This window comes from Nyctibius grandis, chromosome 6 (genome assembly GCF_013368605.1).
Source record: "Nyctibius grandis isolate bNycGra1 chromosome 6, bNycGra1.pri, whole genome shotgun sequence".
NCBI lineage: Eukaryota > Metazoa > Chordata > Aves > Nyctibiiformes > Nyctibiidae > Nyctibius > Nyctibius grandis.
Genome location: NC_090663.1, coordinates 9,163,439 through 9,186,964, shown reverse-complemented (window position 1 = coordinate 9,186,964; position 23,526 = coordinate 9,163,439). Strand labels below are relative to the sequence as shown.

General features: G+C 41.2%; 1 protein-coding gene across 1 annotated transcript in view; it reads right to left on the bottom strand.

Moving 5' to 3' along the window:
• Positions 1-23,526, bottom strand: part of NSD2 (nuclear receptor binding SET domain protein 2) — a 101,325-nt gene that overhangs the window by 54,777 nt on the left and 23,022 nt on the right. The window contains exon 3 of the mRNA XM_068403534.1: positions 4,306-4,931. Within this exon, the coding sequence (XP_068259635.1) occupies positions 4,306-4,902 (597 nt within the window). The 5' untranslated portion in view covers positions 4,903-4,931. The remainder of the gene's footprint in view (positions 1-4,305; positions 4,932-23,526) is intronic.

Below are 23,526 nucleotides of genomic sequence, written 5' to 3'. Positions count from 1 at the left end.
GCTGAATGTATTCAAAGAGAGCATAACTCCATGATTTGCCACATCTATACTCTCCATTATGCATCCTTCACTTAACCTCACTCTCAAGCTGAGGTGCTGAATCAAAAGGCTCCTTGATCCAACTTGGTAGAGCTATTCTTATACAGCATTTTTGTCATCACTTCAAGATATTATTTCATATTTCATTTTGATTCTTCCACCAACATGCTTATGAAGAGAAGAAAAAAATATTTACATATTACATATTGAGATGACGGTTTTACGCAGAAAGTGTACTTAATTCAGCCACTTTTACATACAAGAACAGGAACTCTGGTAGTATGGAGAGCCTTGAACAAATATTTAAGCTTTCTGCAATTAATTTTGTAGCCACTCTGAGAACACCCATAGCTTCTAATCTCCCTCCAAACCAGTATGCTCTTGATGCTGTATGCTTTTCGGTGCTTCTTAACCTACAAGTAGTTCTTTAAGATACTTTTCCAATGAGGCATTAAGAACAAACAATCTAAAGTTCCAAAGTAACAGTTACTGCTGCACATTGTGAACTGCTTAGCACAAACAAGTTTTCAAGGCACAGCTAAACATAATCCTTTACTAACGGCTAACACAAAACAGTAGCTCAGGAACCCTTCCAAAAAGGATAAGAAGTTATTTCTCTTTTTCCTGAAGGGATCACCCAGAAGATATTTTTCGGGTTATTCCTACTCCTTTGGGGTTCTGATGACACGAGCCAGACAGCCGGTGTTATCACTCACCTGTAATGGAGTTCATTTTACCCTACAACTACAGATCCTAACTCAGGATCTCACACAGCTGGAATCCCTAAACTAGCAAGTCTAGCAGCGTGTGGACTTCCAGGTTTGGTCTGGACACAGCGTTGCTACTTTTCTGAGCTACTGCACCCGTGCTAGGAAGTCATGCCAGGAAGCCATGCCAAAAGGGCAAACTGCCACTTGTAAGCCCAAACCGGCTTATGCAGAACAAGCTCAAATGTGCCAGTATCACACACTGAGCTGTTCTCAGGGTTAGAGAGCACAGACCTATGTTGGGACCACCAGCATGAGAGCTGCAGATATATGTACTCTCTCTGTTTCCCATACAGAAACTCTAGATTGCTCTAGGGATTGGACTTGGATTACTTCGTATTAGTGTATGAAGTAAACCTCTGCCATCCTCCTCCAAACAGGATTGTTTCACTTCTAACAAAAGCATTCAGTGAGAAAAATCTAGGAAAGTCCTCATTCCTCACTGGTAGTATTGCAAGAACGGATAAAAACAATGACTCAAAAAGCAGCCATCACAAAATCTAGTACTGAAGCACACTGCCGCTCTCATGAGCAGCACTATCAAGGGGGCAACTATCGGCGTCCATGGGTTTGGTGTCAATTCAAACACCTAACATGGGATACCCACCACCAATAACACTGAACATTTGCAGGTGGTGTCAGAGCACTATCAGTGTCGTGCCTTGGCATGGAAGTTGCTAAACCAGGCCTTATCAGAAGAGGTCTGGAATTTAAAGTAAACTCCTCAGGTGGAGAGATGTGAGGGGTGAGGGGAAGAAGGGTGAAAGGCAGGAGGGGAGGGAGCAAAGAGCCACGGCTTGTCCCACTTCCCCTCCTTTACCTTGGGAAAGTGAAAGCAGCACAGCGGTTTCTCGGAGGCCTGGAAAAGGTGGTAGTTATCAACAGAAATCTAACTCACATCAGAGCTGGGCAGATCACATTTATTCCCAATTGAAAACTGACTAACAGATAAAGTGTTAAACAGCCTTCCTTTATGCTAACAAAAAATACCCAAACAACAACAGAGCTCTGGAACATTTGTTAAACGATATGCCTCTCACCTCAGCAAGACAGTAATCTGCCTTGTCCATCAAACAGAGATATAATTACCTTACACAAAAGGCAGTCTTTGAACCATGGCAATTTTTGCTAAATCAAAAGAGTAAGAGCTTGGACAACAAGAGATCGAGAGAGAAAAACCAGCCCAGAAATAAAACCAGACAAACAGGTTCTATGTTAACTTGTAACCTACAATAAACAGATATCTATGTGCAAAATTAATCAGCTTTTACTCCAAGGGTATTTCTCTAACTTCCACCTTGCAGCCACGATCAGCTACATAAAACCACAGTATGATGCACTAACATTCAGGCTTTGGATGTTGGCGATAAAATAACAGCTAAAGCAAAGGCCTGAAACCAAAGAACACTGATATTAAGATAAGTGTAATCAGTTATGATCACAGAGAACACATGTAGATCACTAGTCTACATGTGGACAAACATTTGAAAATCTCCTTCAGTATGTTCCCTAGTATTATGTTTTTCTTCCTTTATTTTAAACCTGCACAGTTGCAAACCCTCCTTGTGAGAGAAAGAAAAGCCCCAGACTTTTTACAGTCAAGGTGTTACATCATAAAACAACATCTTGTGACCTTCAAATGCTTCTCCTTTTGCCCTTTGTGCTTTAAAGTGCACTATGCAAGAAAAAAAAGCCAGAAGCATGACCCTCTGTTTCAAGTGCTCTGAAAAGAAGAGGGTTATAATATTGCAAAGTCTGAGATAGAGCAGGTGGCTGTCCTGATTCGGTAGTTTGGTAGCTCACGGGTTTGGCACAGGAGCAAATAACCCTATCACTCTCCAGCCATCAAGGCTCAAGCACTTTGCGCAACAGTATTGACATGGTTTTCTCCTGACTGTTTCTGGCCAACAGACAACTCAGAGAAGCCAGACCAACCCTTCCTTTAATCTTAAGTGAACCGCTCACCAGGAAAAATTAGGCCACCCTTAATTCACAACTGATGTGAAAGGCCTCAGAATAAACTGTGTAGATGGGCATATTAAATATTGCCTCTGCTTTCTAAAAAAAAAAAAAAAAAGCCACACAAACATGCTAGAGTTGTTGATGCTAATAAATATACCACCTTTTAGTCCAATTTATCCTCATTAACAATGAACAGGACAAAGAACTACTCCAACTACTGACTGTGCCCATACTTTTTACTTGCGAGTAGTGATTTGGAAAAGTCTGAACTAAATAGTGTTAAAACATTCTCCTCAACAAAATTAAAGAAAACAAACTCTTTAACAAAATTCCTGAAAACGTCAGTATTGATCATTCTATGATGAATAATATATTCAAATAATAAAGAAATGGTAACTATTTCTGATACTTAGAAGAATCTTTACACAGTTCTGTAAATGCATTCATGAAGTAGTTTTAATGAAAACAGGGGTAAATAAAATCAGTAAGACAGCAGCTGCAAGTGTGGTTCTTCTCTGCATGTGTGACCTTGGGAGAAAGTAAGAATCAACATTAAGTAGTAAAGCTGCAGTTGACAGAGAACTGTAAAACACATTTCACGTTTAAGGTGTGTAAAAACAGGACCTGTTCACTAGGCAATGCATTCATTAACTTTTACCATTGTTATACAACACTATTCTGAATTACTCATTGAGAAACTTAACATACATAGAAGTATCCCTACGTAGGTTTCTTCCTCTGAGATAAAATGATTGCAAACCACATTCCTTTAAATGGAGTCTAGCAACAAAAACTAAGTAAAGGGGGAAAAGGGCTCCCAGCAGCATTCTTACTTACAACTCTGTAAAGCAAATTAAAAAAAGTGAAATTTCCATTTCTGCCCACGTTTCAAAGAAGTAAAAAACAGATGAGCTTGACCACAAAAGTTAATGACACTTAATACAAGTATCTAGACCTTTTCAATGAATACAATTCACTAGGTTATTGCAAGCAAAACCAGCTCTTTCCAACTGCCAAAATCTGAAGGTAAAGAGCCTACCTTATCAGCCAACTTACAGCTGAGTACATTTTTATTTAATTCAGAACCAGGAATATAGAAATAGTTTTTTTCTGAAACACCTGGTTATTAGGAAGCCAGAATACCTCACGCTCCAACAGTTAGAGGCCATCTCTAAATTTAGAGGCCTCCCCAGCTCCCTTGCTCAGGTGAACGTCCTGGCTAGGTCTTGGCTGCATGTCTGGATGAAGCTTCTTTTTCATACATCCCATACTACCACATGCCCTGATTTGCCCTGGAGACTTATTTTACTTATACGGAAACAGAATTTATGGGGTACTTCTAGCCTAGGCAAGAAACATGGACCAGAACTAGAGTGCATCTGTCCTTCGTTGAGACAAAGAGGGAGTATCATAGAAAGTGATCTGTTTGTGGGAAGCAGCTATTGAAATACCTGAAACGAAGATTAGCATATGAACAAATGGAGTCTCAGTATGATTAACAAACCTAACAAAAGAAAGAATGTAAAAAAAGTACTACCTTCTTTTCAGTGGGGCTTGAAGTCTTTGATACTAACGCTGCTTCAACAAGACCCTGCTCAAGTAAGGAGTCATATTTTATGCTTCTTTTTCTGTTTCTTCTCTCCTTGTTTGCTGGCTTTTGTTCATTTTCCTCTGACTGAGACACATCTGCACCATTGTCTCCACAAATGGAAGATTCAAAGAGAGGCTTTCCATTCATGTACGTTTTAGTGATTTTCAGCTTAATTTCTGGAGAGCCATTCTTGATAGGAGTAGTGTTGGGTGGTGTTCCAACTCCCTTTATTTCCTGGGGTTCAAAGCGCAGCTTGGCGTCTTGGGCCCCAGACTCACCATTAAACACACGAGAGGTTAGATCTTTCAATTTATCAGCTGGAATAAACGGAAGAGCCTCATGGCCATTATATTTTTGCATGACACCTTCTTGTAGAGTGGCAGAAAGTTGTGCTTTGCCCAAGTAGACAGAACACTCACGATTCACTTCACAATTCTGAGTTTTCCCATTGGTATTTCCAAGGATCTCTGGCACCTGCTTCATTTTGATGTAGTTAATTTTTCGAGTTAACAGTTGAGAACTTCTTTTGATGCTAAAGTCCATTCAGCCCAGATGTTTCCAGTCTTACACTGCTATATTAAGACAAAAAGACAGAGAATATTTTTAGTAATACAGAAATGTCAAAAGCTACCAAGTATTCACACAGATATGTCCCCAGTAATATAACACTCAATGTACTTATTGAAGTTTTACTAAAAAAAGTGTTCCTTACAATCTTCAAAACCAAAATACTTCAATATCTGTTAATACGTATTACGAAAAAGTCCAGGAAAAACAGACTGAGGGATCAGCAATTTTATTAAAACAAAAGCAGAGAGCAAAATCACAACTTTCATTTTAACAATCTGTTAACAATCAACAGCATGAGTCTTACCCACACTAATTACTCAAAGGTATTGCACTGTTTAAAACAAGTAAGAGTTAGACCTAAGATAATATCATTAATAACAACATAAAACAGATGAGTTTATTTCTAAGAGGTCGTGCCAGCATAAAAACCCCACAGGCTGTGTTACTGTAGCACCTACACCATGGACAGCAGCATCACAAGCTTCTCTTCCTCACTCTACAAACAGGCCCTCAATCTTCCATCAAGGCACACCTCCTGAGGAAACAACACAGCTCAGCGTTCAGACGTATCCCAAAGCATCTAGCTATGAGAACAAATAAATGGTGAGCATTTTGTATCATGAACACCAGCCCACTGGGAAACAGCTGATCCTTCAGGCCAGTGGACACACTGTGCAAAATCTACATGGTCAAAGCAGCTGCTGGAGTTTCAGCTTTTTAATAACAACAATAACATCACCTAACACCTACTTTTCACAGACATTTGAAAACATCCAACAAGGTAAAACTGCACTATTATCTGTCCTAAGCAGGTTTTCCGAGGGTTCTAAAAGCTAACCTTGCCCATTTCAACATTATACTAGTGTGGCAAACAAATGAATCTGGCAGAATGACTCCTTTGTGCTCCTAGACCAGGCAAGATGATAATTTTAATTTTGAAAATTCACATTCGTAGACTCTTCATATTACCAGGTCCAGTGTATACATGACAGAGAAATACACCATCATAAATATTGTGAAAGCTCAGCACAATAATCATCATATCCATGCTCAAGGTAACCAATTTCATATATGATTAAGTCCAAGAACTGTCACATCGACTCAAAAATTCATCAAATCTAGTCTCACATGCTTCCAAAAAAGTGAGTAAAAACCATGATGAATAACTATTGAATTGTCAGTTGCTATGGAAGAAATCTCTTCTGAATCTCACCACCTTGTTTATTATTGTACACAGTTATAATGCTTACAACTGGCATATTCTTGAAACTTGCATATTTGCTGCCTCTGCATCAGGAGTAGCAACGTACAAATGCTTATAACTGAGCATTACCCTAGCCTGGCAAGGCTTCTTAAGGGTGTCAAGCCTGAACTGAAAGCAATCGGCCAACATGAAAGCTTTTCATGCACAAAGATGCAGAAAAAAAAAATATCTAAAAATCATAACTCCATCACTCCACAGCAAATGCTCCCATCTCCCTAACGTGCTGCTCTAAGGTACCTACAAGATAAAAGGGTATCTCTCCATACGAACTATACAGACTCATTCGAGAGATGAAAACCATTCTCCAGGGCCAAACTGCAGACTGAAAAGCTGGCATTAAACAAGGTAGGACGAGCAAGTATACCTGAAGTTCAAGTGAATCTGTAACAGGAAAGGTTCTAACCTTTCTTTAGCCAGATGAAGTCTGAATTACCAATAAAATCTCTGATAAAATGAGTGGAAACCAGCCAACTGTGTTAAACCTTCTAAAGAGGAGTCAGAGGTAAAAGGAAACTCAAAACTCCACCAGAATAGAACAAAGAACTCACTAAACTGAAAGAGAACTCACGTACTTTCACAAGATCTTCTCTGAAAACATGGACATGAGACAGACTCTCAACCCAATTAATAATACAACAGTGTTTCAAGCTGTGATTCAGCAGATTTAACTGAAATCATATTTATTTTAAGAAACAGCTGATGACAAATTTTATAAATCTCTAGGCAAAAGGCAAACCCGTTACGGAACATATGACACTTATGGTTACAGAGATTACAGCAAAATTCCTTAGAAAAAAAAAAACAAAACACTGAATTGTTGCAAAATCTGTACTTCCTCACCACAGATTCTTAATAGAGTAAACCAGAATGCATAACAGAGATTTGATTTGGACATCTGAATTCCCTCTATCTTAAAAACAAGCCTTTTCTGCAGCTGCAGACGCCCTCCAGTGGTTGCCTGAACCAGCCAGAGCAGCAAATGCCACAGCTCCCCACTTCCCTGCCTGACCGACCACTGCCCATCACAGCTGCTCACAACAGGACCAGGACCAAAAATGCCTTGTGCGACTTCCTCCTGTACATCAACTACACGGTTAAGCTGAAAACCACTTTTTAATAAGGCTCCATTAGCTGCTTACCAGGATCTGGATTTCTGGATCGAGACATCTGCATTTTGTAACGCTGTTTGTTTCCATCCATAATTCTACTAGTATTTTTTGTCCGGCTTAATAATAACTCTTACTGTCATCACTTATTTCTTTAAGCTAGAAAGCCATCAAGCTTGCAGTAGACCAGGACAACTCAAAAAAAGCAACAAATAATCAAATTAGACTATGCTACTGGTGAGCTCCATCTCAAAACACTAGATGCATTAAAAGAGTGATATCATAAGAGTTTCAAAACATAAAAATAATCACAGAATAACTTAGGCTGGAAGGGACTTCCTCAGATCATCTGTTCCAACCCCCTGCTTAAATCAGGTCCAGTGTAGATCAAGCTGCTCAGGGCCTCGTTTGGCCAATGACCGGTAAATAACTAAGTGAAAAGACACAGCTTAAAAAAATGAAGTTACTCGTTAGCTAATCAACCTAAGGGTAGTAATTCCATATCACAGTAATATGAAGACCAACAAGACCATGCGGTGAAAGTCCCTGAACTTTTAGGGGTTACCTTGATTTGCCTAATACGTCTGAAGATATTACAGCATGCAGATTTTAGAACTTCAGTAAGTGATGGTTCAGTTAATGATTCTCACTAATACAGGTCACTAAAAACAGCTGAAAGCACTGAAAAAGGCCCCTCATATAACTGGAGGCTAGAGAGACAACAAATCCAGGAGTGTAACTGGTAAAAGGAAGTCAATGTACCCAGGCCAATAGGAAATGGAAGATGAAGACAAAGGCAGTAATTTGAGACAGTAAGGTTATCAGAACCAGTAGATACAGATTATAGAATACAGAAAATAGACCACGTTTGTAAAAGATTTAATGGAGCCAAATGAGAAGAGGTTTAAAGTAAGAGGCAGGATAATGCGCAAAGATAATAGATGTGAGTACCTATAAGCAAATATAGTCCCACTGGGGAGATGAGACTTGTAGCGAGCACCTTGCAGGTTAGTCACCATCTCTAGGACAACCAATAGAAGGAAATTGTCGATATGCATCTCAGTCCTCATAAAAAACAAGCTATGTTGTGGGGTCTGGTTAAATGGAAGCAGCTAGTAAATCTACATGCAGGAATAACAAAGGGTTTCAAGGGCAAAACTGAAGATAGTTAAATTTTGCACAACTTTTGCTATCTAAAATTTATGGTGGTACAATACCATAAGCAAGAAAAAGGACTAGGCTCTTTGTGAGAGGAGGACAATAGAGCAGAAAAGAAGAAAAGGGGTGAGGAAAGAAAATTATCAACAACAGATAACCAAGCAGTACTGTGAGCTTAAATTAATGCAAGGAGATCCAGAAGACAGGACATAAAAGAATGAAGCGAGATAGATCACAGACAGGATCTGGTTGATCAGAGTTGTAAGAGTAAGGTCCTGAAGCAGCTGAGCATATGATTAGATTTGGTAGTTAAATTAAGTGCACTCATGCCGGACCACCATATCACATAGGAGCAAACGCAATCCCCTTATCTTTTTCTAGATGACTGTATCTATAGAAAAGGAAACTTGGGGGAGGGTAGGGAAAGGAAGGGGACAAAAGCACCACACACTAGTAGAAGCTAATGAGCTTAAGCTGCTATCATCCCATATTGACTGTCTGGTGACCCCACAAGTACCATTTTCACTAACAAAGAGGAAAAAACATGATAGCCAAGGAGTCTGCTGAATAAACATGATATTTTGGCTTGTGAACAAACAGCTTCCAGTACGCAAAAGAAGATTTGACTTATCAGAGAAAGGTCTCTAGATATTTTAATCGGACAATCCTTGCAATGGCTTTGTACACATTTTCATACTAAAAAAACAGATTCTACATAAGGCAAATTATTTTGCAGACATTTTAAATAATGTTACTAATTACTTGAAGGTCCATCATCTGACAGGAGTCATGCGCCAAATACAGTTAGTCTGCATGTCAGATTCCTCCTTCACTGTCCAGGCCACTATCATTTATGTGATATTTATTATTCATTTCTTCCACATCTGCTGCAATTTCAGAGATGCTTTTCTGGTGTGTCAGAAATAATGGAGTAGTCCATTCCTTCCAATTCTGCCAAAGGGAGTGAACAGAGTAAGTAATCAACAACAAGCATCACTATTAAATACCTCTTTTGTTTTGTCTAAGGGTTTTCTTAAAGCCATTTCTCAGGTGAATTACTCAGGGAAGAAAGGGAAGATGACACACCTAAATACAAATTCACAGTAAGAGAACTTTATCCACAAAAGCTATTTTGATTACCTACAAATCAGGCTTTCAGCTGGCACTGAAAAAGCTAATAGACAGCTGATGCTTTTTTCTGTAAAGACAGCTTTCTGATAAGTCTTCTTCATTCTCTCATCAATTTTAAGACCAAAGGTTATTCCTATTTTCAGATCAGAATGAGATAAAATACTTAAAGACATTAGCAGAGTTACAACACATTCTTGCTAATACATTTGAAAACTTGAGTATGCTTATTCACATTATCTTGTATAAAAACCCTAAAGTATCAAATAGGAGTAGGTTCATATTCACTATCATGCAGTCATCGCTACTGTTCTTCACTATATTAATATAATGAAAAATTACTACAGGAGCGAAACAGAATTTCCTTTTAGAAGAAAACACGTAACTGAAAATTGCATTGTGGGTTTGCCAAAAATTGTTGCAAACCAGCTCTATCCAGCCAATTCAAAAGCATTACCTCTCACGAAGAAAACCATTACTGTAGTAGCTTACTGTAGTAGCTGATAGGGAACTGAAAAGAATTATACCAAAACTTTCTAACAATTTACCACTAGTCTTAGAAAAGACTCAGAAAAGAAAAAAAAAATATGAAACTTTACAAAGGAACCATTTTTAAGTTTAAAAGCACCTGAAGTAAAGACTTCATCAGTCTTGCAATAGAGATACAATGATTTCAGTTAACCAGTCATCTGGTAAGGCTGACCTAACAAAATATTTTTAAATGAGTACATGAAAATTTCCTTACACTTACAGTACATAATAATGTTTATATAGAGACATAATATACATTTGCACAAAAAGTTCAAGCATATTTTGAAAATTGTGTGAAAAAGATTAGTGTACTTACAGTTGCACTTACACTTATTTGCCACCAAATATTTTTGAAAAAAATTAGTATCGATCTTTTCTAATTTGTTTTGCGTTTGCTTTTTTTTTTCCTAATGGATAAAATTTCAGAATTTAATTGTTACAGTCTTTTTTCATCAACTGAAACAAGTATTTATTGCCTTCCTCGCTTTAAATGTTACTTGCTACTGCAGAAAGCAAGCTTACAAAACTGATGGATTTGACTTTTTGTTCCTCCTCAGGAAAAGCTTTTGCAACCAACCCTTGCTGCTGAGGATAAGGCTAGAAGATTCTGTAACAGGACTCCTCTGCATTAATTCGTTTTCTTCAAAATCAGAAGAAATATTCTTTTTCCACTGCTGCAGAATTTGAATTTTGTCAGTTCTACTAGTGCTGTTGAAGGTGGATGGTGAAGGAAGGAGACAGATTTGAGTAAATTCAAATTCTTATAAAACGTATTTCTGTCTGAAGAGAGAATACAGATACTACTGTGGTAGCACCACAAATCAAACAGAAAAAAATTGCTGCTTCCCTGCAGATAAGCAGAGAGGAACACTGGTGCCTAAAATGGCAGGAACTACTGGATTTACCACCAGTATTTAATAAACACTAAAAGGTAGCCCTCAACAGTTGCCTAACAAATGGCTTAACTTTTCTGTCTCCTGGAGAGCTCCAAGTGGTTCAGCTGAAGGGGACAGACCCTCTCCAGCAAAACGGGACTCAACAATTCAATACAGCCAGAATACTCATTCAGTCTAGGTCTGTACTCACCAATGAAATTACATCTCTCAGGTGGGCCAGAGTTGTGCATCTTGCTTCTACTTAGCTTGGGAATGAAGAACCAAATGCAAACTCAAATAGCTCAGCACTTAGGTGCAAGAGTTCCTTCCTTATTTACGTTGCTTTTTCACCTGGTCCAAGCCTACTTTAATCTCCCACCCCTTCTTTAATCCCACTGCTTTTTCTTTTCAGCATCCTACCTCTGCTCCTTGCACCATACCGTCAGGACCTGGATCACCTGTTTCTACATAATACTCACTGCAGTAGATAAATGTGCTATAATCTGTCTGTTTCCTCTTCACTGTGGACAATGATTCTGCCCTTATTCCCATATGTAGTCATGACAGCATAGCAATTGCCTGAGGCTTCACCGTGAGTATCACGAAAATTTCTGATCGTGCAAATTCTGAGAAGGGAAGATCAAATCTGGGATGACATCACAAAATAAGTTATCAATATAAGTAATGAATCAAACTGACAATTAACAATTGACAATTAACAAAACATTATCCGCTACACCTCTACAGCAACTAATTTTAATATAAAGGATACAATCATTTTGCCTAGACCCTTAAAACTCTGCTATCCTGTTCACCCAAGTGAGCGGATTTAGATACTAGAAAGACACTTGGTGCATTGGAATAATTCTAAAAAGCAGCGTTGTGACACTGGTGATATATGAGGCCTTGTCAATAGTGAGAAAGCCTAGCTATATGTATACATAGGAGAGTATCATAATCTTTATCATCGAGCAGTATTTGGCTACACCTTCTGTTGTTTATAAAAACAACACATTGCACTGATAGTAACATGTGGACAGGTAACATGTAAAAATACATATATAATTTCTTTCATCCAGTAGATTCAACTTCATATCCCAGTACATTCAACTCCCATAAGTAAAGAACTGGAAGGTAAAGTTCAGAGGTAGTTAACATCGACTCAACGGCACTATGGAATTTTACTTATAGACTTGCATCTTTCATCAAGAACTGTATATATCCATATCTGATCAACGTAACTATGTCTCTAATGTAATCCTGGCCATACTTTGCTAATTCTGGTCTACTTTACACATGCACTGTAACTATATACATGCAATTATGTTAATTATTCTATCAATGTATTACCTCAAAGCAAAAAACACACACACAACTGGCAGACGTAGGCCAGGAACACTCACACAAGGCCCGAGCTCACAAAAGACTTGGAACACTAGATCCTCTCCAAACAAATCCAAATACTTGCTAATAAGTGGCCTTTCTGGTTTGGACGTTATTTAAGTATCTCCCTGTGCTGGGGCTTTAACGTGCTCTTGCCAAAATGCATTACTACCATTCAGTGTTCTTAATTGCCTTTCTATTTCTTTCACTATGTCTACATCAAGAATCTCTCCAGAAAAGAGATCAGAATGACTGTTACAGGTAAAAGGTCTGGAATTTGAGGCAAGTTTTACGTTTCTGCAGATGCAGTGTAGCTTACCCATTTAACTTGGAGACAGAAAGATAAAACACTTTCCCGTCCAACAAACCAAATCTTTCTTGTCCACTTTGCAGATCTTTTGTGTTGAGAGGTTTGCAATGGGTATCTCTTGTCACTTTTGATGTCTTTTCTCTCAGCATAGCATTCATTCTGTGGATTGCTTCACTGCCTTATCAAATTTAGTTCTTTAGACAAATTCTGTTGTACCTACTTCTCACGGGCAAATCTAAAAAGTTTTGACTGTAGAAATAAGTCATGTTAAGCAATTGTAGTAGGTATCTTTACTTGCAGAGTTTCTGAAGACTCAACTATCACTACAGCTTTTGAGCCAAGCATTCACCTGATGAATGGATATTGTACATGCGCTTTCTACTACACATTTTAAGCCTACTACTTCTTCTTGCACTATTGCTGAATTTTAGTCATGTTCCACATTTAATCACAGCATTTGTTTCCGGTTTGTTCAGGGGTGCTACTATAAAACAGGCTTCTGATGGTCTGCCTTTTGCATCCACAGAAAAATCACAACATTAATTTCATTCTGAAGTATCTGATTGGAAGTTCTTGGCAACTACTGCATATAGCAAAATGATCCATATTCATATCTTTCATCCTACACTGCTCTCCAAGGTTCATACTTTGGCTTAAATCCCTCTGGCTTTATTATCAGACTAGAATCTGGGCATTCTTTACGACAGAGATAACTCCCCAATTTAGATGTTTCTGAGTGCCAGTGCAGTCAGGTTCAAATGGCGTTTAGATCACATTTCTAACAAAATCTTCCCTAAACTCAACCTTCTTTCTTGAAAATATTTGTTACAAAATATTTAATGTTCTGCTCCTTGGTGTATCTCTTATTTAGTAGCGCAGAACTCAGAGAACAGGACAACATTCACTCTATTATGTTTTTGACCGTGGCAAAGAGAACATGGAATTCTGATGTTAGCCCTCAAGGCCAAATATGTTTAAAGATGATTATTATTTTAAAACATGAATTTTCTAATTTGTTATGTGTGTTTTAGCACAGATGTGAGCTGTCAGTATTTTAGTATTTTGATATGAGGCACAGGCCAGAAGAGGTTTCACAAAGACAGTTAAATGGCCACCTCTGTCAGCCAACAGAAGAAGACTGCCCTGTGCTTCTCCAAAGAGCCGTGCAGAAAACTGCTAGTATCCTTGTCAGTCAGTAGAAGAAAAATGTTAAAGCTTCTATGAAAGCCTATTTCAATAGCACATCATGCTATAGTTTTCCAGTCATTTGCCACATATGATCCTTACCCCAAATATGGATGAATGTAGAATTGCTCCAGTTTGTGCTGGGGAGCTGAATACCAAAGTTCAAAACAAGATCAAATTGCTATCTTGCACCAAGATAAAAACAGGACGAGTTAAAAGGATGGGGACAAAACTAGAAACTGAGCCATCATCTGTTGAGTAGCCCTTGCAATTTAGCACATGCTTTAAGTCACTTATATGTTGTTAGTTTCAAATTATGTCAAATATGAGAACCTACTTCAATGGTGCCCCAGGGCAAAGTAATATTGCCCAACATAAGAATACTCTGAAGTACGTATGGGCTAGCGCTTCACTTTTCCATACTTAGTCAATTTAATTTGACTGCTATGAAATGTCCAAAAAGATTTTCAAACATCTACCTTCTGTGTGTAGCTCATCACACCGTTGCACTATCAGAACAATTTCCATGTAATGGTATTATTTTTTAACATTAGCAAGAAGGATAGAAGAAACCTTGCCTTTGGCTCAACCATGATTAACAGGTAGTTCTTTACTGCACACAAAATGCATTTTAAAAAATTCAGTTTATGGTAAAATCTATTATATTGACACAAGCTTTGGACACAAGCATCTTTCCAAATGTACCAGAGAGTCAACAGATTATCTGGTGATAAAGTTTAGAGCTGCTTGCAAGCAAAGTAATGCGTGATGGACTACGTGTTAACCTATCATCACCATACACAAGGTATTAGTATATATGATCTGTTCTCCAGGAATCTTGCATATTTTTGTAGCTTGCTATTCACCAGAAGGGCAGCAGAATAGAGTACGGTCTAAGTTTCCCTTATAACACGTTCCAAAAACTTCCTTTCTGGCTGATGCTAGAAAATATAACTATGCTGGACACCATCAACTTGATAAAAACATTAAAAATAGCACTTGATATATCACTTTCATAATTTCTGTCACTGTAAACTGAAAGAAAAAAAGTAAATACATTTATACAGCTGTCTTATTACCTCCAATGACTGCAGGTCACAGAGAAGCTAATTTGAAGGTGCAGTGAAGGGTAAATTTAGGCAGTTTCTCTCTTTTCCTTCAAAAATGTTCTCAGAACCAAAGCCTTCCAAGTAACCATTAATTTTATAAAATAGCTGACCCATTCAACTAGCTACATGAATTTACAAGCTGCAGGGTGACTACTGGCACATCAACAAGGCTCTCCTCACATGCCCCCTTTCTCCCAAGTCGCACCAAAGGAAATTTGGACTCTCATGCCAGGCTCTGATGGGAAATTTTCTCTCTCCACTTCACCACCTGACCACTTATCCTGGTGCCATATTCCATCTCTGCCTTCTCATTTACACCACCGAGATTCCAGCACATCCTTGTTGAAGACATTTCTCAAAGCTACATCCTAACTGGAAAGCGATGCTTCCTAGAAACATGGACTTACTTATCCACTTAGATCCACTTCAGTATCTCCATTCTTCCTGCATCCAAAGGCTAGATTCGAGAATTATACCAGATCTATCATATTTACTCAACTGTAAGGCCATTTCATTTGTCTTTGCAGAAAAGTAATGAAAGAGTTCAAATAGTATAGCAACAAACATAGTATTAAAATATGCAATCATCATCATCTACTGCATTATTATTACTCCCACCAAGCATTTCTTTATTGATGTTTGATTACTGAACGTTAGGCTATCTCTTGTTTTCAGCAATACCACTTAGTGGATGTTTCCCATTGTGCAGCACAGTGCTCTCGAGGAGAGGTGAAAATGTTTTTCCCAGAAAAGGCTAGATGCTTTACCTTGTTCTACACAGAAAATACTTGCCATTTTCATTCACTCAGCCATCTTCGATGCTTAAAACTTATGAGATGTCTTGTAGTTATGTAAGCAGTAGTGACCAGAGGTGACCATAATGCTGCAAGAACTGTGCTTGTATCCTCTCATCATAAACTACATCCTTGATCCAGAAATCTGGCCAGAGCAGGTGAATCTTTATATACGCATGGAGTCCCAATGCAGTCAATAGGCTTTGATCGACCACAAGGAAAGACATGCATTTATCAGTGTGTAGAAATAAGGCCTCGCTTGGGAAACATACTGACACTGGTGGAACAAAAAGCAGGCTCAGTGCAAAAGTGAGAGGTGAATGGGCCACAAACAATAGGACACTGAAAAACAATCCCTTCTTTCCATTCTGCTGCTATTTTGTTAGGGCAATGTTTTGGACACAAACTAATATATATAAATATATATACACACGTATGCATATATGTGTATGTATGTACACCCATGCACATCAATTTCATCGCCCAAATACTAGAAAGCAATCCCCTCAACAATCATTTTTGCTTCCAGTCTAAAACAAAGTGGGGCTGTTTTTGCTGTAATATCCAGCCTATTGCACTCAGGCAGTAATTCAAATGCAATAGTCTCATCTGCAAAACAACCACTGGCTTCAGAAAAAGCGTGTAGCCCTATAGATATTAAAACACATTTTTTTAATTCTTACTAGCCATTTGTTGGATTCATATTGAACTAAAAGAAAATATATTTTACATTTAATTTCCATTTTCTAAACTACTTTAAATCTACACCCTTAAAGTATAATGACCTAGTTTCTTCTCACATTTTCAAATAATATTTGATAAATTAGCAGGTTTTACTGTACTCTTAATATCTGAATTTTTCCGAGTACGTATGAGGGTGAATACTCCTATAACCGTCACAAGAACTAGCCATATAGTCTCCAGGAATATCCAGAGCTTTTATATTCAAATACTGAAAAAAAAAACCCGTCATATTTTCTGATGGCTGCATACTAGATGAAAGTCTCAGCATGCTTTAATATATGGGATGTAGATGCTTACTGAAACAACCAAAAATTGCATATACTGTAAGTATGGAGCCCTGAGTAGTCCTGTAAAACAGTAGTTTTATTCAATGATTACATCCAACAGTCAACTAATACCACACTGTGAAATTGAGGAGTTTATTAAGGTTGATATGCTGCATTTCCTGAGCAAAATTCCCACAGCAAAACAAGCAAGTAATAGCTTCAGCAATAAATTTACAGAGATTCTACTAACATATGAACATTTTGGTGAAGAACCAATTTATTCTTGCAGCTGAAGCCACACATTCCATGTTTAAGGAATTTCAGTAAGCCTATATGTCCACATAAACCACCAGCAAGGACTCTCTGCAAAATCTCTTACAAACTTCACTGCCACCCTACAGTGTTTACAGTTACCTTCCTTAGATGTCTGAAAAGGCTAAACGCCAAACAGATCTTCCTTGGTTTTTTTTTTTTTTTTAAAGCAGACCTCGTTCAGCTTACTCAGCGCGGGCACCACTAGCTCCTAAATTTAAGAATCATTATAAACCAATTTTAATACAAATGCCAATAAGAAAACTATTCACGCACACAAAATACATGGGCAATGACTGATACCAGCCTCTTGCCTGTTTAATACCTGTTAGCAAGAGGCCCATTTTCTCTGAAATCTGTTTAAATAAGGTGTTTACTGTCTCTGTACTTCTGCTAGTATTTACTCCTCCTTTCAGTCGACATATTTAAAAAAAACACAAAACCAAAAAGCAAGCATAAATACGTTCAAGAAGTGTGGCAAATTCCCTTCTCCACCCCCAGAGCGGTAAAGCCACAGCGGATGAGCTGTAACTATGGCCTTGGGAATACAAGTTCCCCAGGCTCTTTTACCACACAAATATCAATTCAAGTTACAAGAGCCCTATCCTCTTATACTTAATGAAGATTGAGCCAACGAGCCTGTATGCCTTCGCAGGAATGTTTTCTTTCCGTTTTCCTAACAAGGCTCTCCTCCCATACAGGTCCAGGATGGACTGCAGAAGGGTGTAAGTAGAAGGATCATCACACCAGTGTTTAGTGGAGGAATAAATCAAACATGGCTTCCCCCTCCATACATTTCCAGAGTTACATTCACTCCTGCTGCCGTACAATCCCAGTCCCACCCGGAGGGAAGGGGCAGGAGCAGCCTCCACCTCCCCACACACTCACCGCCACGGTGTGTGGGGGGGTCATTTGCAGCCACCCCACCCCTTAAGGAGGCGGTTTAAACCCCGGGGGAGGCTTTTTTTTTTTAATTCCCATCGGTTCTCTCCAACCCCCCCCCGCCGGTTTTCTTTCTGATTTGCACTGATTGATTCCCCCCTCCCCGGCGGAGGGAGGTGGGACGGGTGGGCACCTCTCCCTTACCCCTTTATGCTGCCCCCGACCTCCCGCAGCGCCGAGGAGGAGGAGGGCAGGGGGGGAAAGGATGAAGCTGCAACAGCCGCGACTCCGGCTCGGCATCGCTCCTTCGCCACCCAAGAGTCAGGCCCAGCCAGCGGCAGAAATCCTGCGGCAGGCTCCGGGGGGGGGGGGGGGGGAGCGGCGGGGGGGGGCGAGCGGCGGGCGGAGGTGGCGGGGGGCCCCGCGGCCCCTCAGCGAGGGCCAGGTAGCGGGGGGGAGGGAGGGGGGGAGAGAGGGGAGCGAACAAAAAACCCTCCTCCGGGGAAGGGGGAAACGGGAGCTGCGGGCTGCCCGGGCAGGGGCGCGCGATGGAGGCGGCGGGTCGCCGGCGGTAAGTTTGAGGGGAGCGGAGCCCCGGCGGAGAGGGAGGGAGTCCCCGGGGGAAGGGCCGGAGCGGGGGGAGCGGATGCCCCGCGACGGGACCCCCGGCCCACACGCCGCCTCCACAACGCTTTGCCGGGCAGGGCCGGCGGTCCCAGCCCGGGAGGGAGCTCGCGGCGGCCGCGGCGAGGCAGCAGCATCCCCGCGGGCTAGGGAGCCTCACCGCCGCCGCTCCCGCCACCCGCCCGGGGCCTGCGGGAACGTGCCCCGGGTGCCTCCTCCCTTCCCCGGGGAGGCGGGATGGGGGGGGGGGGGGGGGGGGAGGGCAGAGCCAGCCGCGCTGCCGGCCTACTGACCTGTGCCCTAGCGCATCCTTCTCCCCCAGGAGCCGGGCGGAGGCGGCGGCGGCAGCTCGGTGCCGGGGAGCGGCAGCGGCGGGAGCTGAGGCGACACGGCAACAGCGGCGGCGGCAACGGCGGCGGCTCCGGCGATCCTGCGCGGCAGCCCCGCCCCCTCCTCCGGCCAGAACCAGCGCGAAAAATCCGCGCCGCTGATTGGCCGCCGCCGCTGCGCTGCCCCTGGAGCGGCTGTTTCAAATCCCCCCGCACGGAGCCGCCCGCACGCGCGGCCCGGCGGCGGCGGCCGGGAGCAGCGCCAGTCCGCGCGGCCGGCCAGCGCGCGGGGACGGCGGGAGCGGCGCGAGCGGGGCCGCCAGCGCAGCCTGACGGGGCCGCCCGCCCTGACGGGGCCGCAGCCGCCGCCGCCGCCTCTGGGGAGGAAGAGGAGGGCGGGCCGGGTGCCAGGGGAGGGAAGGCCGCGGGGCGAGGTGGGGCCGAAGGCGGGAGCTCTGTGGGGCCCGGCCCGCTCAGGGGGGGGGCCTGGCTTGCCGCGGCGGCGTTCCCCAGGTGGGCGAGAGCGCGTCGAGGGCCCGTTGGCCCCGCAGAGGTCGGTGGAAAACACTTGTTTCTTAAATATTTTTTTAATATTATCATTTATTTCCCCTTTGGGCCCAGGGATGCTTGCCATGGGCCCCGCCGCCCAGTGAACGTGCCCCCCTCGCTCACTGGCCTCAGTGACCGTACACGTGCGCTCTCTGAAAATCCTGATTTAAGCCAAATGTTTTGAGTTTTCATACAACTGCACACAATTTTGAGGCTGTCGGGTAGTTGTAAGAACTCAAGTGCGCCTGGCTGCGAGTTACCCGGGCTGTCTCTTCTGGAAGCATAGCCTGGTTTGGTTTTTTTAAGCTTGCATCAAAATAAGTACATGTGCTTGCAATTTGCCAATTGAAAGCACAGCTATTTTCTAGGCCAAATCGTTAAATATCTGTCATGTTACGACAGGAACAAATATTCTCATGAGCCGTCGCACCAGATAACGTAAAGCAGGTAATGGCCAACTTTTTCAAGCTTTCAATGGTTTGAGAAAGGATTCGTGGAGCCCTGAGAACCTGTGTTTTCTGTACAAGGCTGAGAATATAGTTTCTGGGTGCTATGGATACTGTATTAACCTGGTAGCTGAGGGCCTAATGCAACTCCTGTGAAAGGTAAACAGATGATAATGGAGGAGGGGAACACACCAGCATCATACTTCATGGATAATGGTGACGTTATGCCATCTGTTACAGAAAGGCTCATATTATTTGTTTTGGTGTTTTTTTTACATAATCCTTAATTTGCGTTAAAGTTTGTTGATGTTTTTACATGTGTGTTTAACAGTGGGTGCATCTTTCTTAGCATGGTAGTGAACTGCAAATTTAGTATAAATTACTTAGGAATTAAAAACTTAAATCATCGGTTTATTAACACTTTAATCTCAAGGTGGCTGAAGGAAATCTGTTTGTAGTGATAAAGGTACCTTAACTTGTTTTACAGCCTTTCTGTAAAAAAATACACAATCTTTAAGGTGTTAGACAAACAAGATTTAACTTCCGAATGTCAATATTTACAGCATTAAAGTGCCATCAGATTTTAAAATAGATAGTTTGAGTTAAATCACAACAATTTTATCTTCCAGCTTCCTTTCTAAAGTTCAGTTATATGCATTTACAGCGGAAAAAAAAGTTATTTTCTAATTAAAAAGAGGCACCATTATCAATACAAATAAATAGAAGCGTAAATATGTGAATCCTGTTGTTTTGCTACATAATGACATATACAGATGTGCCTTTCTTCTGTAGTTGAACAATACTGCTAACATATTGGAAGTACAAAGCATGACATGTTTGCAGGGGTGCTTTGTCCCACCCCGCTGCCCCCCCCCCCCCCCCCCCCAAAAAAAAACCCCAAACAAACCCTTGTGTAAGAAACCAGGTTAGTTTTCAGTAATTGGTATATGTTTATTTCATATATATTTATTTATTTCATGCCACTTCTCTGTTCCACATCCCAAGTAGTTGAGACACTTTTAGCATGAAGTGGGAGAAGGCAAAGCAGTTTTGATACCTGAAGTGGCTTTGTTATCTAAAGCTAGAGCAGCTCTGCCATGTTGTGGGAGTAAAGCTACTGAGGACCCGCTTTTTGTGCTGTAGGTAATGCATAAAAATCTGAAGTCAACTCTGTGGCTTCAGCAATGCTCAGCGCTGGGAGGGGATGGCAGGCATGGGCTGTGGGGCTGTATGCTGAGGATACAGCACGCTTCTCCAGGCACTCAGTGGGTGCGTGGAATAGTGTTTACTTTCCAGGAAGAGGTGGGATTTTATATTTTTGACATAGTATTTTATTTTGAGACTTTATGACATGACAGCCAGATCCAACAAAACGCACTGCCTTCAAGGAAACAACTAGTGGGAGTGCTGACAAATGTGCAACCTGCTGTAGGTGAACCTGCTTTGGCAGGGGGTTGGACTAGATGATCTCCAGAGGTCCCTTCCAACCCTTAACCATTCTGTGATTCTGTGTATGGTACAAATGTGTTACCTACTTTCTCTTGGAAATAAATTCTATGTTCAGGCTCAATGATATAAATCCATCTCTATGTGTGACTTATAAAAGAGAAACAGATTTTTATTCTGTACCTATTACTAATGCATAAGATCTTCCAGATAATGCAGTTCTCATGTTTGCCTTCTCTGTCAGTTGTTTTAAGTGGAAGGATTTTGCTATCAGAGTCAAGGTGACAACAAATCTTCCTTAGTCCTTTCAACTCCTATAGATCATTGGCCTTGTCTATGCTACTAAGATTTGCAACCATGTGACTACCTCCTACTAGACCCACCGTGCAAATTTACAGGAAAGCTTATGCTGGGAGTTAACACCTTTAACTGGAATAGCACCATTTGATACTGTACATAGACACTGATGCAAGCTTCTCTAATGTCGTGACCCATTTAAACAGAAACTGTGCATGCAGTTTTTTTCATTTCAAAAGCAATTGTCTGGGTTTTTTTGAGCTCATATGATAATAAAATTCTCTCAGTTTTTCCACTGCAGTACACAAAGAGAATGATTCTTTGAAAGTGGATATAGTTATATTACACTTCTGAAAACTGAGTTCAAAAAAGTTTTAACTTTTGACAGTGTAAATACACATGCAGTGCAGAATGAGCTTGTGCTGACAAATAACAGGCATGCTGCATTATACTTGAGTGATGGCTTTGAAATAGTTGAAATAAATGTCCTCTAACCTGTTTCAAGCAGTTGCAAATTCCCAGGCTGAACCTCTTGGAGGTTTTCATAGAATTATGGAATAGTTTGGGTTGGAAGGGACCTTATAAAGGTCATCTAGTCCAACCCCCCTGCAACAAGCAGGGATATCTTCAACTACATCAGGTTGCTCAGAGCCCTGTCCAGCCTGACCCCGACTGTTTCCAAGGATGGGGCATCTGCCACCTCTCTGGGCAACCTGTGCCAGTGTTTCACCACCCACACTATAAAAAGTTTCTTCCTTATGTCTAGTCTAAATCTACCCTCTTTTAGTTTAAAACCATTACCCCTTGTCATATTGCAGCAGGCCCTGCCAAAAAGTCTGTCCCCATCTTTCTAATAGGCCCCCTTCAGGTACTGGAAGGCTGCTATAAGGTCTCCCTGGAGCCTTCTCTTCTCCAGGCTGAAAAAGCCCAACTCGCTCAGCCTGTCTTCATAGGAGAGGTGCTCCAGCCCTCTGGTCATCTTTGTGGCCCTCCTCTGGCCTCGCTCCAACAGCTCCATGTCCTTCTTATGTTGGGGGCCCCAGAGCTGAACGCAGCACTGCAGGTGGGGTCTCATGAGAGCAGAGTAGAGGGGGAGGATCACCTCCCTCGACCTGCTGGCCACACTGCTTTTGATGCAGCCCAGGATACGGTTGGCTTTCTGGCTGTGAGCACACATTGCTGGCTCACGTCCAGCTTTTCATCCACCAGTTTTATTATATTTTCTTTCACTGTATTTTCTTGTGATTTTGAATTAGCCGATATTTTTTTAACATTTTGATGTTTCTCAGATAGCCAAACAGGTCATGAAAGCAAAAGATGTACAATTAGAGCAGACAATAGTATTCATTTATTAATGACTCCTGTTTCATTTGGTATCTAAAATTTTATTGCTCCTTACTTTCAAATTTTATGGATATACTGTGTTAAGAAATAGTATGAAGATCAATATCCCTCTGTTCAACTCAGTAAAGGAATTTAAATAAATGTAGCAGTTGTATATTGTTCTAGAAACATTTAAATATTTTAGAGATTATCAATTAGTTACTAGGCTGAAAGAAAATTTACAATTTAAACACTTGTTCAAGATCATTTATTCAGTAATCACGGTAGTCGGTGCCCATGACCTTTGGCATATATTAGGATATACTGAAATTCTGAAGCTGAAGGAAGATTTTTTTTTTGTTGCCACCACAGGGGCAGACAGTGCCAGAAAGGCGAAGGCCTGCATTGCAGTTGGTGTAGTTTCACTGTGTTAGGCAGGGCTCAGAAACAAATTCTATGCGCGTGGCACTACTCCATGCAACAGTACAGAACTCTTTCCCCTGAGAGTTTGGTCAGCCCTGTTAACAAGGGGATGG